Source organism: Rhea pennata, chromosome 8 (assembly GCF_028389875.1).
Source record: "Rhea pennata isolate bPtePen1 chromosome 8, bPtePen1.pri, whole genome shotgun sequence".
NCBI classification, from domain to species: domain Eukaryota; kingdom Metazoa; phylum Chordata; class Aves; order Rheiformes; family Rheidae; genus Rhea; species Rhea pennata.
Window position 1 is genome coordinate 6,879,753 of NC_084670.1, and position 19,151 is coordinate 6,898,903.

The following is a 19,151-nucleotide window of genomic DNA, read 5'->3' on the forward strand; positions in this document are numbered from 1 at the left end:
TACAAATAGGTCTCAGGTATAAATTCAGGTATAAAATAGTAAGGTTTTGAACTTTAACTACCTTCCATTCAGAGTCCTTTATAAGTTAATAAATTAGCCTGAGTTCAGAAAATAATTTCTGTAGATGTATGTAGAGAACTGTAGGTAGCCTGACTACCTGGCAAATAGAATTGGAATTTGGTTTCTGTTTCTGACCACTAAACATCACAATCCTCTCCAGATTTATATTACTATTTGTGCTTTGCTTTGTGTACTTACTTTTACCAGATTACATGGTTCTTGCTTTTCAGATCTTCCAGCTACTTCAACCATCCTGCTGGTTTCTACAGCCTCTCAAAGTGCCACTAGTTCTACAACAGCTATTGCAGCTGTAACCGACAGGGCCAGCAACACCACTGAAGTCGCCCCCAAAACTGCATCAGAGGCTGCTATTACTATGCCAAGTTTTCATTTACCTCCAACCACATCTATTCTAATAGATTCTGAGATGACCACTGGAAACAGCAATTTATCACAGCACTGTAAGAGAATCGGGTTCTTCTTTTTTGTTTTTTTCTAGATTTACATTATCACAAAAATCTATGCACTCATGAGAGATCTGACCTAACAACTGACCTATAGACAGATTACACGTATGGATATCCTGTCATGTGGAGGTCCCTTCCAACCTTACTGAGTCTATGATTCTATGTAGAGGGAAAAATCAAACGTTCTTTATGCAAATACCTCTGTTGCAATGGCTGATGTGGTTCCAGTTGCCGTGGATGTTGAAGAACTCCTGTCAGGCTCTTATCCCACAAATGAAAAGCTGACTCTATTGAAATAGAGGCCCTGAAAATTCATACTAACCTTCCCATATGCCTGTATGCCTGATACCACCAGTTCAATCCAGCTTTAGTGCCAGTTTTAGCACTGAATACCCTAATATGAAAGATTATGCAGCTGCTTTACCTATTTTAATCATTTTTTTTAACTAAATATCATTCTGATCCAGTGCCAGTCCTGGATGAAAGATGCCTCCTGTTCGGCTTTAGCCCTGCTGGACAGTTGGCATTCCTGCAGCCCAAGTGAAGCTGCATCCACTTTACTTGGTTGTACTCTGAAAGTTAATGTGATGTGATCCACGACATATGTTTGATGAAGTTTTGCACTATGAATCTATCACAAAAGTATCTCAACAGAGAGCACTAATAGGCGCTTCTAATGTTCATCCTAAATAATGATTAAGTAAGTAATGAAACAGCAACCTACCATCTCGGTGCTAATAGGTAATCCTTCTGCTGTCAACGCAAAGCAGAAAAGCTGAATTGCTTTTCCAAAACCAATTCTAGTCCAGAGGGAAGTTTCTTCTTCAAGACTGTCAGACCTCAAACAGCTGTTGATTGCTATAAAGACAATAATAGAGTAAAATATTAGTTTTTCCTAACATTTTGCTGAGCACAGTAGACAGTTTTGATTGCATCTAGAAAGCAAAAATAAACCATCTATAATCTTATTTTTGAGTAGGGTGCCTATTTGTAGTAATAGGGATGCAGTGCACTCTGCAGTGTGTGTGGGAAAGCATATTTTGGTTTCTAAACTTTATTCTCCTAAGTTTGTGGGGGGTTTTTTTGTTTTGTTTGTTTTTTTTGTTTGTTTGTTTGTTTGTTTTTTTTGGTGCAAATTTCCTTTCAAATGCAGTAGTTAACTTTAGTCATGGAAGTTAGGTGCTATAGTTGTCCACGTTTGAAATAGTCTGGCATATTATCAGGTAAATAACTATATAATAGACCTGCTTGCCACAGGGGATTATTTAAAAGGATAAATTACTTTTTAAGTTTCATGAACTGGTGTCTTATAAGTCAACTATAGTTAGCTCTTCTTCTCTGAATTCCTGATATTTTAGCACAAATAGCATCTGTCCTGATTTCCTATCATAATTATGAGTACAGAGCAGACACTTTGAAGTATGTAACCCTAAACATAAATAGTTTCTGTTTAATTATTATTATTATTGGTTTTTATCTGGTAAGTGCAATACCAAGTGGTATTTTTGCAGGCTGAGGCAGATTGCAGCAACTAGTGATATGTGTGTTAACTAACTCCTTAGCTGGAAGTAAAAAAAAAAAAAAAAAAAAAAAAAAAAAAAAAAAAGCAGAGAGCTTTGAGCTATGTTTTTCTCCTGCCAGCTCAATAAATCATTGGTTGTGTCACTAGAAGGTGTTCTTCTACTGTGGGCTTAAGAGCACTACCTGTAATCTTCCCAATACGTGCATGGAAATACCAAGTTTTTTAAAACTTGCCTTCTTTTTATGCTTGAAAATTGCAGGCACAAATATAGTCATTCATTCATTTATGGCTAGAGTTCCTCTATCTGATAATACTGTACTGAGCACTTTCCTTAACTGACTACGGTCTCCCAGTGCCTTGTTTGCTAGCGTAATAGCACATTGTGGCCAGTCTGTGACTGAAGCTTCCACATAGTGAGTCTTTGGCTGGTTTTACTTCCTAGGTAGAGATAGCTCAGTTTATCCCAGTCTTGTGTGTACATACTTTGCTTTCTGTCCTTCTTTCCGATTATTTTATTACATAACTTCCTGTAAACTTTCTGATTACAAAAACTTCCTGATGGGCAGAACAACATAGTTGCTAACACAAAACATTCTTTACTCATGGTTATAAACACAGCAAATGGTTCCTATGATCAGAACTACTTCTGTAATTACAGATGCAAATAACGGTGAAGGCTTTGATTCAACTGTGACAGCAGCTGTTATTGGAATTGTCATTCCTGTTGGTAAGATGATTTGATTTAAACTTTGAAGGAGAATTATATTTAAATGTTACTGTAAATATATTTTTCTGATTTTCTAGGTTGGGGGTGGGAAAGAGTACAGAAACTGCTGAAATGGGGCACAGGAGTCTGGCTTTGGGGAAATTGTACAAGCACGGACTTCTACAGGGGAACATGCACTCGGATTCCTGCCCACCCCTGCCATAGCTGAATAACAACATTTTCCCTCTCCACTTTCCTCAGTGGTCATTGGCTTGCTGTGCACAGGGGGGTACCTCATCTGGAGAAACTGGAAACGGAAGAACACTAAAAGCATGAACTTTGATAATCCAGTGTATAGGAAGACAACAGAAGAGGAAGATGAAGATGAAATCCATATTGGGCGGACTGCCCAAATTGGACATGTCTACCCAGCAGTAAGTACCAGAGGAAACAGCTGAAGGAGAAGAATAATTTTGTTGAGAGTTAAGATAGATAATTATTTCCAGCTGATTACATTGTTGATTGTTTGCAATATAATTACAAAAAATAGCACTGCTTCAACAATCTTTGAGTAGGCAAAAGCCTAAACTTGTATGCAGCTCACATAGTTGTCTTAGAATATAGTGGTCTGTACAGTACAATATCATTGTAAAGGAATAATAGTCTTAATCAATAATAATTGTCCTAATCAATATACCTAGTAAGCCAGCAAGTTTAAAGCTATCTCAGAGCTCAATATATGACAGCTGTTTATGAAACCTCCTCTACTGGGTTCCATATTACTGTGGTTAGGTTGCTACCAGGTTCCTAGACTATTTTAAGGATAACTTGGGTTTCTCCATAATCCAGGGAGAAATTATTTTTCCCTTATATTATAACAGTGCAAGTAATAGCCAGATCCCTCACAGGGAAGAATGAATGAGATTCTGTAAGTAATTAAAGGAAAGTTGCCTTGACAAGATGAAGCAAGTAAACAGTCATCTTGCTATCAAGGCCTGTGTATGCAGCAGAGCCTGCCACAAGAAAGAAAACCTGTCCTATGCAGCGGCCTGTCTCTTAGGAAGCTTCCCTGGTGAGATGAAGCATTTGGCAGTAGGAACTGGTATGTACTTTTAGAAGACAGCACATAGATCCCTGAGTGAATGAAGACAACAGAGCTTCTATAGGAAGGCAATCTAAGACATTATCTAAAGTGCTTATGTGAAAATCCTACTAAAGATCATCCTTGAGAAGGTGTCATCATCCCCCCAAAAGAAATTTTATCTGTTTAACATACAAGTGAAATAGGTGTTACTAAAAAGGTGTTGGAAAGTTTGTTTCTCCACTTGGGGGGGGAGGGGGGAATCAGTGCACAAAATAGATTTCTGCCACCATTACACTAGGGACAGCAATTAAGATTTTTTTTAACAGAAAATGAATTTAGCAACAGTATTGTAAGTTGGTTCTAATGCATCAAAATTCACAAGATGATAGAAAATTTATCCTCAAAGGTATTTTTCTTTTTTCCACAGCGTGTAGCATTAAGCCTAGAAGATGACGGGTTGCCATGAGGGTGAAGTTGCTGCTCTGCACAGAATGCACTGAACAAACTTGCTTTGGATCACAGAACTCGCTTTTTCTTTTTAATCATTATTTATGTTGCTGAAGGGTAACCACAAAGTTATAATGAACTGCAAACATCCAAAGGATGTGAGAGTTTTGTATGTATAATCTTTTATACACATTTTAACTTGTTGCACTACCCATTTGTGATAGTGAATAAGCAACTGCTGAGCTACTAACTCAATGTACATAACAGCCAGGCTGAAGGTTCAGTAGCTATTGCTTTATTTTAAGACTATATTTATAGATACTTTGTAAATATGTTGAATATGCTTTGTGGCTATCCATCAACATAAGTAAAAAAAAAATTCTGTACAGGCAGTTTAGAAATATTTATTAACAAAACTGGATTATAAGATCTGTTCTGTAAATATAGTAGAGGGGTGAGAGTATTTATTTTTTTGTATGTTTGGCTCGCTGTGCATAGAGTATCTGTGTATATATCTATCTAGGCTTGATAGATATATATAGGCATATAAATATATACATATATATATAAATATATACATATATTTTAAAACTACTAGCCTAAGTTTATGGAAAATATGGATATTTCTACAGGATGTTTGAAAAGTTTGCTTTGAAATCTAAAGACACTAAGTAAGGAACAGCTGTACTGTGGCGTAGCTGGTGAATGAAGCACTCCCATAACAAACAGAACTCTGGTTTTCAAGGCTGTCTTCTAGGGGTTGCTTTTTGCAGTCTTCCATGTTCCTTTACAATGCTGTTGGTTGAAAAACTATTGCTTACAGCATTTCAGTGAGGAGAAACTCCTACAGTGCCCAGGTTTTTGTTTTGTTGCTTTTTACAGCTTGGCACAAATTTGGTTTGGGGTATTTTGTTTGCTTGTTTTTAGATGCAAATCTAAATGCTTTTTTGCCAGTGGGAATCTCACACCTCTCTTAAGTAAGCTTAGACTTAGTAAAAAAGATTTAGTCATCTACTTTCGTACACCCAAAGTGAGCATTCTCATATGGCTCATCAGGAAAAAAAAAGAAGAAACAAACAACAGCAACACAGTAACAAAAGTTGATTCCTTTCCTAGCTGTTCTTTTCCCCCTATTCTTACCGAGGAGTCCAGATTTAGGAGATGCCATTGGCTGTCTCAAACCACCATTCATGGAATTCATTGACGCTCAGCACGTATCTTCCAAATGAACGCAAATGGAGAAATTTGTCCCGTAGTAGAGCTGACACACAACAGAGCACTAGGCAAGGAGGTTAAAGGACCAACTCATAGCCTTATCAATACCTTCTGAATTCTAGGAATCAGCTATCTGAAAAAAACTAGAGGAAAAACAAAGGTGAACACACTAATAAATATGTGCAGGATAAATGCCTTTCCTCTATTGTTCCCAAACTGTTTCTCTCTCCTGCCAGTCCTCAGTAGCACAGTGCTGCTAAACTGTTCTCTCCCAGAGCAACAAAGGTGTCCCAACTATGTGTTGTTTCTCCAGGAACAGAGTGAACAAAACATAGTGAAGGTCAAAATAGTTTACATAATCCTGGGCATTTCTACAGCAGCAGGGAGTCAGGGAACTCTTACATGTACTTATTTATTGGCACAGCTTGTTACAGTCTTCTTCTGTTAAGGAATGTAACGTTTGTGCTAATTTTGTGATTCAGAGATACTGATTTAGGAGGCAGACATACATATGTAATGACATCTCTCTCTCCATACAAGCTTTCTTTTTCTGCTCAACTACCACTTGGTTCCTTTCAGCCCCTCCAGAGTGTGTTCAAAACTGTGCACTGGGATAGAGGAGGCTAAGCTTTGTGTTCAGCAAGCTCCCTGTTCTTCACTGTTAAAACCATTTCATCAGCAGGTGCGATTCCTCTTCCTCAGATGCCAGCTTCATGCTCTCCTACTCTTTTTTCCAGACAGCTAGTCCCAAAAGCGAGGCCATCTCCAAGATAGTGTTTGTCACCTAGCCCATCCAGCAGAAGCTCACTGATTTCTGTCACTGTGCCCTAGCTAGCTGCTGTGAGCCCAGAGTGACTGTGTGGCCGGGCAAGCTTCCTCTGCACACTGTGGAACACACACTGTTCCTTCTTATTTCAGTCTCTGAGCTAAAATTCCCAGGCACCTCTGCTATTGTACTGAAGATCCCAGTTCTTAGGGATTGGGCATCTGCATGTCAAAGAAAGATCCCAATCCAGAAATCACTGATAAAGGAAATAAATACACTTTGATTTTTAATGGTCCTTGAATCCAATTTTAAGTCTGTATGAAATTCGCACACACACACACACTTACCACTGCACAAAGGACCAGCACCTCCTTCATTTAGGGTCCTAGAACTGTACAAAAAGCTAGGGAGAGCTTCCTAACATTCCTACAGCAGCCCAAGCTTTCATATTCGAGTAAATACAAGCAATTCAGGCTGGAGATGATTTTTTTTTTTTTGGGGGGGGGGGGAAATTCACTGTAAAGTGAGATAGAAGTTGACTCTCGACTAAGAAAAGGAACAAAGTGTCTGAAGAGCTTTATCGTATGCATTATGATAATAATACATACCTTCAAAATATTCACTCCATGGCCTGTGTAGGCACTAGATAAATAATCAAGCATCCTTCTATTCAGATTTTAGATTTTAAGACAGTGAAAAAATGATAGAGATACCAATTATTGTTTTAAGGTATGACGCTCTGTTTCTACAAATCCATGCACTGTGTGCATGAAGGAAAAAAAAAAAGACCTGAGAAAAGGCTGTATGTGATAACACTGTAACTAACAGAAGAATGTAAATATATTTGAAAGGTCTACAGTTTTTGATACTTTTTTAAAGAAAGACACAAACGCACACACATACACCCCTGTAAAAAACATGTATAAAAGGTTGCAGGTTTTTTTTCAAATCATTGTAAATGAACTCAATGTGCAGTGTTGATTTCAAACTTTACAGATTTATAACTACTGAAAACTCAAGCACCAAATTTGTTTTCTAAAAAATTATTTTAAATAATGTTTCAGATTGTTAGGATGATATTTAACATTGTAATCATTTCTGATCTCTGTCTTGTCATATTGAAGTTCTGTTAGAGTATGTTCTTGCTTGGTGCCTTTTGTGTTTCAGTTTTTATGTTACGGATAAAAGGACCAGGGAGGGGGGGGGGGGGGGATCTGCTCTATGTAACATTTGCTGTACTTACTTACATAAATAAGGATTACTGAAAACCAAATGAATACATTTGTAAAACAGTGCACTGTTTCTATAGAAAGATTAAATTTTTTTTATCTGGGACTACTGAAGTAATTACTTTTTATAGTACTTAAATGCTGTCCTAGAGCTAGTACTGTATCATAGTTTGGGTTTCCTTAGCTCTTAACTGTCCAAAGCCAAAACAGAACTTGGCAGTGTTACTGTATAAATAAGTAAGTTTGCTTTTCTCTTTACACTTTTAATCTGTATTCAGCATCTGCAGCTTCAGAATGGCAACACTGAAATACTTTGTATTCTACTTGCAAATGAACAGACCAATTTGTTCTGAATCATCTTCCTCTGCCACTTCAGTTTTGATCATCTTCAAGTCACATGGGCAATAGTGCCTGGTTCATTATATTTATCTGTGCTAAACACTTAGAGCTGTGATATAACTAAAAGGAATAAGCAGTAAAAACTCCAGCAGTAGAATTACACTGGTCCTTACCCACTGTGAGAACATTTTTGTCTCAAAAAAAAAACCATAGCACATACTACAAATGGTGCCATTTTTAACCCTATGACATACTAGAGTATTTAAGCACTAGTTGCAAACTACTACATTTCTTTTAAACAGCTTTTGGTAAACTACATTTACTGATTCTGAAAAACGTGTTTCAACCAAATATGCACCCTTTTGTGACCCACAAAGAGAACAGGTAGACTGCTGTCTTCAGAATCACAGCAGGCAGTCCTAACTTCTCTTAAACACTAGCAGTCCAGCTCTTCTATGAAAACTGAGCTAAAAAGTGATCTAATTTACTAAACAGTACAATAGTGGCTTAAGTTGGAAACACGAGCAACATCATCTTAAGCAAGTCACATAATACAATTAACTAACTTACTTACTCTTCTCTGTCTTTTGTAAAAATATAATCATAGATGAGAAAGAAGAATGTGATCAGCAGAGGAGGGATAACTGGCAGCATTTCCTGAAATGGACAGGAGAGGTGGATCTTACACGAACTTCTCCCCATTGTGTACGGCATTTCCCAGGGCAGCGAGAAGCTTGAGCCCGCAGTCAAATTATTACAAGACTTACATTTAGTTATTGCTGTATGTCCTCTTTGTGGGAAGTCTACTGCCTAACTTAAATTCAGTCATTAGGCAGTGCGAATAGTAAAGACATTTCAGATTAAAATAGTTATTACGAAACTAATAAGGATTTAGGTACTGCTAGTGGTTTGGTTTTTCTGTTCAACTGAAAATAGGTTTGTTTATTTTAAAATAATTTCTCCATTTCAGTTAAATATCATAGCAAAGTAAATATCATTGCAAACGACCACTGGCTAGTGGGACAGAGGGCTGGGGAGTGGCAGAGCCTCAGAGAAGAGCCCCAAACCTAGCTGAGCCTTTGAGCTATAACTGCTATTACAGTAGGTATTTTTTTTTCAGGTTTCTTTTTTAACCTTATAGTGTGTTAACAATAGAACTGATATATCAACTTTTTTTTTAAAAAAAAAAACAAAACTTTACACACAGTAACTGTACTTTATGAGTAATCTATAGTAATACTAATACCTAGTAATCATTAAGATGCAATAGAACTATACTTATGAATTTGAGTATCTTTAGTGTTTCTATAAAGTGTAAATTGCTTATGTTAAGAGTTCTGTCATCTGTGCTCATTTCCTCACACCAAGTTTGCCTTCTGTCACATCAGTCCTTTAACTTTTGAAATAGCTTTAAATCTGGCTTCCTATTTTATATCCTTCCCTTCAAGAAAGTGGCTACAACCATGGATTATTGCAGGTTTTTTTCACTCCAAGATTTCTCAAGTGCTTATAAAGGCTCCAGAAAGAAAAGAGGTGGAGGGAAGAAGCAGCAATGCCACTAAATAATCCAGTAAGGCTGATAATGCACATCTGCCTTTATACTGCTGGTGCACGTGTAACACAGTCATGACACCAGTTACCTTTTGTCTTTGCAGTCGCATGTGTGCATACGTGTGTGTACATCTGTGTGCATGTACAAAAATGCATTAACAGTATACTCTTCCATGGTGGTATATGACAGCGGAGCGTACCTAGCACCAGTTTCAGTTGTCTCCTAATTGGACAGTCTTGGCCTTAGAGCCATTCAAAGGGGAAAACATGGCAACAGAGAAAGTGAATTTATATGTAGAATGAGTAACTTCACCTCTTAAGTAGATGCACCTTTTAAATTCATCACAATCCATTGGCACAGTACCATACTGGGTGGCCTGTGGCCAGCTCAACACACCACGCATGCAGATACACACACACACACACACGCTTACATTGCAAGTCCTAATACAGCCTGTATTCAAAAACAGCTATAGCAGTATGGCAGGAGCACGCTGTAAGAGTTTGCACTGACCTTGGATGCCCTGGAGACAGCATACTGGTTGATGAAGGCATGAACAGTCCCAGATGACAGCTTAACAGAGTTGCTTTCAGCACTCAAGTTTGTTGTGGATTATCCTGGTGACAAAATTGGGGCTCCGGCTTTGCAGCTATGTGTTCCTGAATTAACTTGCAAATGGTCATTTCCATGGTTCTGTCAGCTGGCCAGTCTAGTAAGTTTAGGGTTTTCTTTTTTTCCGGAAATGACACAGCCCATTAACAGAAAAAGACAATCCTTTTGACACCAAGACTTACAGAAAGACTACGAGGCATTTGAGTGGAGGGAGCAGCAGAAACAAGTGCATTGCTGCTTAAAGTGTAACATTGAATCAAGTTTGTGAAGAAAAAAGGACCCATCCCAAATATACTGAAACGAAGCTGCAGGTAGAGGTGATCTAAAAATGGTAGAGTTTCTAAAGATGTCCTTACAAGGGTCCTTCACAACAGATTCAAGCCTCACCATAGAGCTTGAGTCACTTACCTAGGAACTTTTTGGTCAACTTGAAAAAAAGCACCAGCTTTTCCTGCTGCAGACTGGTAAGCTGTCTACCAGGGGACCTAGTTGAGGAAAAGGCAACAGTCAGAGTAAGACAGTATTAATCAGACTCAAGCTGTGGAGATGCACTTGGTCCACACTGCAGGAGAAATGGACCTTGAAGCATTTCCTACTTCTGAGGATCATCTGCAGGCTAGTAGCAAGCCTGTCCTAGCAAAGATTGGTATCATATGATGAAGTGAAATATGATAAATCTGGGGTGAACCAGAGCTCTCAAATTCTGTGCCAGCTTGTCCAGGGTTAGAGGCAGAATTGTCTGAGCTCTTACACATAAAGAAAGCAAATATGCCCTCATTTGCTACAGCAGGGAAAGAGCTGGAAGGTAGGCATACATTGGTGGTCTTGTTACAGGACAAAAATAGGCAGACCTGTGTCTTTAAGTGAATATTTTTGTGTCCCTGCAAAAGAAAATGAGGTTTGACATTCTTCAATGTAGGAATGGCAGATAATTACCTAGCAAACAGTTTACCGGGCTTGTTGCTCCTTGGTCAGCAGAAGACGAACAGACCGAGCTGAGCATTCCATCTCACTTGCACAGCTATGCGCACTTGTGGCTTTGATTTCACAGTAGCAGCCACAGTCCAACATAGTCCTTAGTTAGCTTCACGACTACAACAACAGATTATCTCATTATCTCACAAAAACTTCCCCAGAAGTGAGGCTATATACTGCAGCATGATTAACTTAGATTTTTTTTTTAAGATAGTGGCAGCGTCTCTGAGAAAACAAAACAAAACAAAAAACCCACATCCTAAGCAATAGTTAAGGCTATGTTCTTAGATCTTACAGCTTAGTACAGCTAACCTGTAGCTGATCTCTAACTATGCCTCACAAAAATAAATGATAATTAAAATGATTTTTTTAAAAAAAAATTCAAATTGTTTGCAGCACTGATTCACATTCAAATTTCATCACTGATCATTTTAAGGGACTACCTGCTGCCACTTCCTAAGGTTTCCTCACTATTAAGGAAACTATTGCAATCTTTTCAATCATGATGAAGCAGCCATCTTAACAAATGAGCTAGAAGTTCTGGAAACACAAGCAGATCTCCCTGGTACTTTGACAGACCCTAACCTAGTTAAATGGATGGGTTATACAGGATTATAGCAAACGGAAGGCCGACTTGATAAATATTTTCCTTGTCTGCATTTTGGCCCTAGTCTAAAGGCTGCAAATTTAGGCGGAAGAGTGAGGTTACAGTCAGCCAAGTAAGTGAGGCCAAACAACAAGGATATTTTAAATGACCCAATTCAGTTTTATCATCTGAGTCTGCTAGTCAGGAAACTAATTAGTTCCAACTGTAGCAATTTACTTCTATGCATATATTCACCCATTGAGACTAAGCTGAAAGCATATACATCCATTTAATTTAAGTCATTACACCTAAAAAATAATGGAAAACCTTATGATGAAATATTAAGAAAAATCCCTGAATCTAGATATTTATGCTTGTGCCTTATTAGAAAACTAAGATCTAAACAAAGAGAACACTTTGCAATAATGCTTAGAAGATAAGCAATACTTGAAAAATAATGTATAGACGAGCTTTGATGACAGCAATTTTCTTATAAAGGTTAAGTCAAATTTTAGACTTCCAGAAATAATGAAAAACTTACAGAATATATTGGGAATTTACATTCCATTATCCTTTATAGCTTCTTATGCATTAACAAGGTCTGAAATTTGTACGTGTTTAAAAGCCTGACCCTCATGAATTGACTTCATATTACTTTGATACTAAAGACATCAAGGATTAAGAAAAAAAAAAAGAAAGTATTAAGAAAGTTAATAATAAAAATTTTTTCAAACACATCAGGAGCAGAAAGCCTGATAAAGAGTAGGTGAGGTTAACAGAATCTATCATGATGTTGCTATATAAGAAACTGATGGTGAACATCATTTTTTAAATTTTGCTTACAACTTTGACCTTCCCATCTCATAAAAGGCCTAGTGTAACTAGAAAAGATACTGAGGGCAACAAGGATGATCTAGAGACTTTTTACATTTTTCAGTGCTTCAACTCAAAAGAAGACAACTGGGAGGCTATACAGTAATACACTTAAAATCATTAATGTGCAAAGTAAGAACTAGAGAATAATTATTTGCCATTCCTCGCAATACAAGAAGTTAGAGGCATGCAATAATATTTATTCAGATAGCAGGTTCAAAATACATAAAAGAAAATACTTTTAATAGAATGTATAAGCAAACTGTGGAAGCCACTGCAAAGAGTGTTAACTGTACAAATTAATTTTTAGTCAGTAACTCAAATTCAAAAAGTACAGGTCTGTCTGTGGTTATGAAACACAGCGTTTCAGATGTACCTTCTGGCTCACAAAGTAAACTAAAAAGATGAAAGCCAGGCACATAGCAGGCAAGGATTACTCCATATAGTCACTGTTCTTGACCTCTTTCCTAAGCACTCATTAATAGCTCTCAGAAATGAGATGCAGTAGACGGAATTTAGTCTGATCTAGTATGACAGTTATCATCAGATAAATAATTTCTCATATTTAATTTTTGCCTTATCATTCTGTCTTATTTTGCTACAGAACACACAGAAACTGTGTTAAAAATACTTTACAATAACTGAACTTAATCAGACGTATTGTCTATACGAACAAACAGTTAATGCATCTCAAAAGCCGTTCTGGTTCTGTGTGGAGCCATACTGAACAATTAGACACCTTTCATTCCTCTGTTTCTTAATCTTTTCAACAATGAAGCATGAACTTACCCAAATTCACTGACAATACAAATTCCATTATTGAATCTAAATGATCTGGAATGTTCTCAAATTGCAAATTACTTAAACAAGACTTCAGTGCACAGAAGAGTTAAAACTCATTTTAATATCTTATGGTAAGGGAGAAGGTTCAGGGTTAATGTGAAATCGCTGATGTGCCTGATGAAAGCAGTATTTTTCATATAAGAGGAAGGGGGTAAAAAAGTTAGCTGAGGGAGTTCACCAAGCAGTGAACGCTGAACATCTAAGACAGTTGCAAACTCCGAGTCCTGTTCTTGTTCACCATATCCAACAACCTGGAAATTCAAAGGCCAGAAAAACAATAAGTAGTGGATGGTAAAAAATCCAAACCAAGTTTTAGACATATTTTATAAGTCAATTTAGCAAAACATTATGAGTCGAATTCATTATGACTCGGAATTCTAAAATAGTTGTCTAGGCTCCTTTCAAGTCAACGGACAATATTTTCAGGTAGTGCTTGATCTTTCCTCCCTGAAAATAGAAGTAGTCACCTCTGGATGAGTCTTTCCACTCATGACAGAAGCAGCTTAATTACATGTCTAACATCTAGATGGCTCAAGCTGATGAGATTGTTCGCACTCTGGAAAACTACAGGGATAAAAACTACCACAGAATTTCACTCATTTTCTGCAACTTCCAGAGTTCTTAATTTATGGTTTTAAGTAGTAATGAGAGTTCAGAGGCTGACATCCAGTGCAAGTGATATTTTTAATTGCAGCATTCAACTGTTACATTTCAAAATTTTAAAGTTTTGAATGTTTTTTCATAGGAGTCCACTTTAAAAATGCTTAAGTCACAGGACACAGGTAAGAACAGGTGAGGTCTTAGAATTTAATTACGAAAGTCACATTATTAATTCATTTCAGGAAATATGTAAAGGAAAATATTCTAACATAGTACTGACTACGGATTTACTTACATGGATACTGAGTATCTTTTTGTAATTTCCTCTGAGAATTTGGAACCATTCAACCAGATCTGCTTTGGTAAATGATTTTAATGCTTCAATCTAAAAATCACAAAAGCACATTTTACGAGTTCACAAATACTGCACTGGTATTTTAAAAGCAATCCAATTGCTAACTTTAAGGACCATTTTAAACATCTTTATGAGCCTTATATTTTCAAATATATGAACTCCAGCACCAAATATGAGCCTAATAGCTAAATGGTAAGCTCTGACTGCAGCAGCCTCTGATAGAGCTACTATCCAGTGCTTAGCAAGTGGAACTAAATTGAGTTTCCCCAAATTCTGTGAAACAGATCTCTATTATAGCCACTATTCACTTTGAAAAAAACTGGACAACGCCTTCAAAACCTGACTCACTCGAAAGAGTCATGTAGATGCATATTCTTTATAACACGCGAGTAACCATTTTGGTTTGTTTCAGCCATTTGTTGAAACAATATTATGCTTTCTGTTCAAAAAGTATATTTATTCAGACAACATAATAGCCCCTCTGAAGCCAACAGGAAGTTATATCCAATTTTAATGGATCGGGATTTCATTCTGTATTTTAAATCTAAAGTGCTAGTGAGATATAAGAATGCAACCGTGTTAATCTGAAATTAAATTCCTCACCTCACAGGCAAGCCTGTCAAAAAGATACTGCTGACTCATCACTTCAGTCCAATTTCTATCCACTTCTTCACCAAGAAAACAATCTTCACATTCTTTAATATTGATCAGAGCACTGACCTGTAAAAATATACTTTTATTAATATTCTTACAGGAAAGTCAAGAACCCTAGAAAAGAAGTATGAGGTCAATTAACTTAGGCTGCTGGTCAAATGTATTGAAAATACATCAGTAATAACATTTACTGCAATGAACGGTATTTGTGCCTAGGGCAGCTGTCTTATGTTCTGATTCACTGATATCTGTCAAGATACCTGAGCAAGCTGAACATACCCCCTGAACCCACTACTGCCTTGCACTGTAGGAAAGACAGCATTAAAATCCGTAAAAGAAAAACCTAAATATCCTCTGCTCAGTTATAAGTCTTAAAAAATGTTTTTCTGTTCTCCAGCTAAAGTCACAAAACAGAAATAGGAACAGAAACAGTATCACTTTCTTTCCTCCTCTCCAAGCAGGCTGCCAGATTTGTTTTTCAATAAATCAAAAAGGAACACCACCATTCCCTGGAGGTGTTCTAGGTTGCTTCTTTCTGATTACCTGAGCACGGAATGCATCTTCAGTTAAAAGCTTCATTTTTTCCTCAAAGTGGAAAAGAAATTCTTCTATTTTCTTGTCAACAAATTCAGAACTGAAAGATGATAAAAGAAGAGGAGAAGAAAGGAAACTAAAGACAATGCATTTACCTTTCAGATTCAAAACTCTCCTATATCAAACCTGGGGTCTTCTGTGTTCTTTCAATTAGCAGAGGGAAAATTCTCACAATTTTAAACCTCTTTTCATGTGACATCTGACCAAAAGCCTTTATCTCTAGATTGCAATTAAGTATTGCACTACCACTTCTGTGCCTGTGCCCGGCTTTCCCATTACTCTCAATTGTTTTCTGTGGTCCTTTTGGAGCATCTTTCTCCAATAAATTGATAATCCCCTGCTTAAAGTGGCTTTACTGGGTATTGCCTTTGTCCACACAATGTTTTTAATCACATCACTGTGAGCTAAATGAGAAAGATACTGTAGCTGGCATGTTTAACTTGCACTCTTCTTTTAGGATAGTTGTGTGAAACTGCAAATGTCTTCTATGAAAGAGTAGCAGTCTTCAAACTAAACAGAAGTATCATTACCCAAAAAGACACGTGCAAAGTCAGTCAGGCACTAACAGTGCTTAAAGAAAAAAAAAAGAAAGAAAAAGAATGAATAGTTTAGTAATAGATGTTTCAAAATAGATGTTTCGGGAAGTTGTGCTGTTCACAAAGACCCATTCTTTATTGTCAATATTAAACTCTTAACAAAGAGAAACAAAAAGATTTAAGGATAATAGATTAAAAAAAAAAAAAGGAGCACCTGTTTACAAAAAGGAGGAAAAAGGACAGGCACGACCAATCTGTGTAATAACATTACAAAACATGGTGGAGTTTATGCAGCAGAGAATTTAAAGAACTTTGTAAAATTATTTTCACTACAAGCATTATAAGAACAAGGAATTTTGAATATTTCAACTAATGATTAAATAAATTCTGAGAATTCTTGTAACAAATATCCAGTCCAGGTACATGCAAGTCTGCATATGCCAGCTCTGAATCTCAAAGTCTCCAGCTAGAAATACTAGAAGCCAAACCATTCATAAATTAATAAGACTTACTTCTTTTTGGTTGCTTGTGTTGTTACAGTAATGGAGAATCCAATGATCCCAGAATTATTTCTGCAGGCAGGGTACACATGATAGCTAAAATGAAAGACAGGAGGGGAAAAAAAGAAAATCTACGAGCACAAATCACTTTATATCCATAATCCATAACAATCAAATAAGAATAGTACCAACACTTGGATCTGAAGTTTCAGTAAGGATGTAATGTAATGTAATTGCAATATACAGGGTATCAAAGCAACTAAATTAGAAGAGTATTCAAAATATGAACATTGGCCTAGATTCAGACTGTACATAATGCAAATAAATCCAGATCGGAAACCACCCCAGGCTCCATTTACATGCAGTCAAAGGTAGAAAATGGACCCATCTGCAGACCTAAATAAATTAACTGAGCAGCAGTCACAGAAATATTCCGTGATGATGCTGTGTTTGTTTGTAGCGTATTACTCCATACTTTCAGCTACGCTATTCCAGGAATTACATACAGTAAGTTTCCCATAGCAACATGGTATATAGGATTAATTCTTGATGAAAAACAGTTCAAAGGAGCTATACCTCCTGACAGTGAGCTTACCCAAGTGTTTCTTTGGTTCGCAGGAAATTGAAACAAGGTTCCTCCATGTGTGTCTGAAATACAGCCTGAATTTAGTCAAAATGTACTCCTGTATAAAACAGTAGATATTTTACCACACCCACATTGCTTCATACGCAGTAGACAAGCACAGTCAAATCAAGGAAGAAGGGACTAAAACTACTGAACTCAAACAAATCCTCCTGTCCTCACTGTCCTAGAATGAAATTAACACAGGGAAAAATCTATGTCCTGCAACAGGATAAGACAGGAGATTAACCTTCACAACCACTTATATTTTATAATCAAAATTTTTATTTTTTTGTTCTTAAGTGAAACAGTGCATTATTTGAAGTAACAGTATAGTCCTAAGTACTTATACTAGGAAGTGGTAGTAGGATAACAAATATACATGTCTGTAGAGTTTTGGCCTTAACTTAATATTAACCATTGTTTTTTCAAGCACCAGACATTGAATGGAATATAAATACAAGCCCCAGTAAGCACTCAAAATTGGTTAGGAAAGGTCAGAACTTACCACAAGCAACTCCGTAAGAACGCATTCTCTTAAACTCCTTGCCCCAGCCTAAAACAAACAAATAAATCCAGTTTAGATGCTCTTCAGCATTAACTGCTCACTAAGTTATTACAAAAACCCAAAAGCCAGAGATTTCTAGTTTTCCACTGTGCCTCCAAAGCAGAAAGTAAATGACGTCATTTCAGGTTCACTGCATGAGTGGAATATCTATCTTGAATTAACTGCGGGGAAAATTGATGGCAAGAAAGATAAGAAAGGTAACAATACCAAGACTGGAGTGAATATAGAAAAGCATAAGACACATATTCAAAATAAATCATCTACAAAATAATATAGGTTGTAATTTCATCAAGGATTTTAGTAGATCTCAAAAAAGTAGCTCTTGTGCACTGGGCACGTCCTTACAGAATCACTATAATTCAGTTCACTTCCCCTGCACAGTGATCACACACACTAGTTCTGCTTCTTGATGGTTCTGTCTTGATAGCTCTTTAAATTGTGACTGCACAGTAAACTACTAATAAAAATGATCATGCAAATCTCTAGTACGTTACCTGATAATAAACTGTCACTTCAGAGTTGGCATCATTTTTGTTAAGCGTTTTCACCTTACAGAGCAGGTGCATATTCGGCAAATCCACCACCCGGAACTGAACAGGGCAAGCATGGGCCAGAGGAGCAAACTGGAGCTTTCTGAAGGGAGTAAAAAAGCAGTGTGTCAAACATGTACTTACATCGTAGGCAGAACACACAGAACAAGGCTTCACAATCCAGATGCTGTCAACTCAGTGTCACTCCCCTGCCCTTAAACCTACTTCCTATTTAATGAAAAGGAAAAAAAACAGAAGCTTTCTGTATTATCACGATATATACTTAAATATCTTCAAGGAATTTCAATTATGCTTTCAGTACTCTTCCCACCCTAGTCAATTCCTCCCCTCCAAAAAAAAGATAACTGAAGGGGAACTGTACAGGAATCAAACAGATACTCACTCCACAACGTAATTCAGGAAATCCTTTGCTTCCTAGGAGAGAAAGTATAAACTTAGTTTAACTTTGGAGAAGGGAATTACTTGTCCCAATGCACTCTATAATATTCAGAAAGGGACAGATCACCCAGCTTTGCCATGCTATTCCAGTACTGTAGTATCTAGTGATTTGCCAAGTTCCAAGTCTCTCAAAGGTGACAAGGAGGTCTGCTCTATTCTATATTGCAAAAGGAAAAAGCTTACCAATACAATTTCTTGCTTGGGATTCTGTAGCCTCTCTCACGAGCAACGTGTGAGCAAGAAAAGAACCCATGAAAGATTCAGACAGTGTAATACACTTCAAGTAGATAGCCCACCAGATACAAGACAGTGTTCTTCTAAGTTTCTTGTATTTGATGATGAAATGATTGGAAAGAAACTCCAGCTCAAGTAGAAGGAAAGGTGGCAAATAAGAGAACAACCAAACAGTAGAAGAAGGTAGGTGATTATATGATAAGTATAATGCTGCATTACCAAT

The 19,151-nt window shown here is 37.0% G+C and overlaps 2 protein-coding genes across 2 annotated transcripts in view; one reads left to right on the top strand and one right to left on the bottom strand.

Moving 5' to 3' along the window:
• LRP8 (LDL receptor related protein 8) overlaps positions 1 to 4,305 on the top strand; it is a 169,426-nt gene extending 165,121 nt beyond the window's left edge. Inside the window, exons 15-18 of the mRNA XM_062581114.1 lie at positions 291 to 521; positions 2,708 to 2,776; positions 3,017 to 3,189; positions 4,267 to 4,305. Of these exons, the coding sequence (XP_062437098.1) occupies positions 291 to 521; positions 2,708 to 2,776; positions 3,017 to 3,189; positions 4,267 to 4,305 (512 nt within the window). The remainder of the gene's footprint in view (positions 1 to 290; positions 522 to 2,707; positions 2,777 to 3,016; positions 3,190 to 4,266) is intronic.
• Positions 4,306 to 13,329: 9,024 nt separating this feature from the next.
• LOC134143490 (nardilysin-like) overlaps positions 13,330 to 19,151 on the bottom strand; it is a 33,666-nt gene continuing 27,844 nt past the window's right edge. The window contains exons 23-31 of the mRNA XM_062581594.1: positions 18,639 to 18,670; positions 18,200 to 18,338; positions 17,646 to 17,693; positions 17,111 to 17,163; positions 16,528 to 16,611; positions 15,429 to 15,519; positions 14,835 to 14,951; positions 14,172 to 14,261; positions 13,330 to 13,527 (exon numbers count right to left, since the gene is read on the bottom strand). Coding sequence (XP_062437578.1) covers positions 13,330 to 13,527; positions 14,172 to 14,261; positions 14,835 to 14,951; positions 15,429 to 15,519; positions 16,528 to 16,611; positions 17,111 to 17,163; positions 17,646 to 17,693; positions 18,200 to 18,338; positions 18,639 to 18,670 — 852 coding nt within the window. The remainder of the gene's footprint in view (positions 13,528 to 14,171; positions 14,262 to 14,834; positions 14,952 to 15,428; positions 15,520 to 16,527; positions 16,612 to 17,110; positions 17,164 to 17,645; positions 17,694 to 18,199; positions 18,339 to 18,638; positions 18,671 to 19,151) is intronic.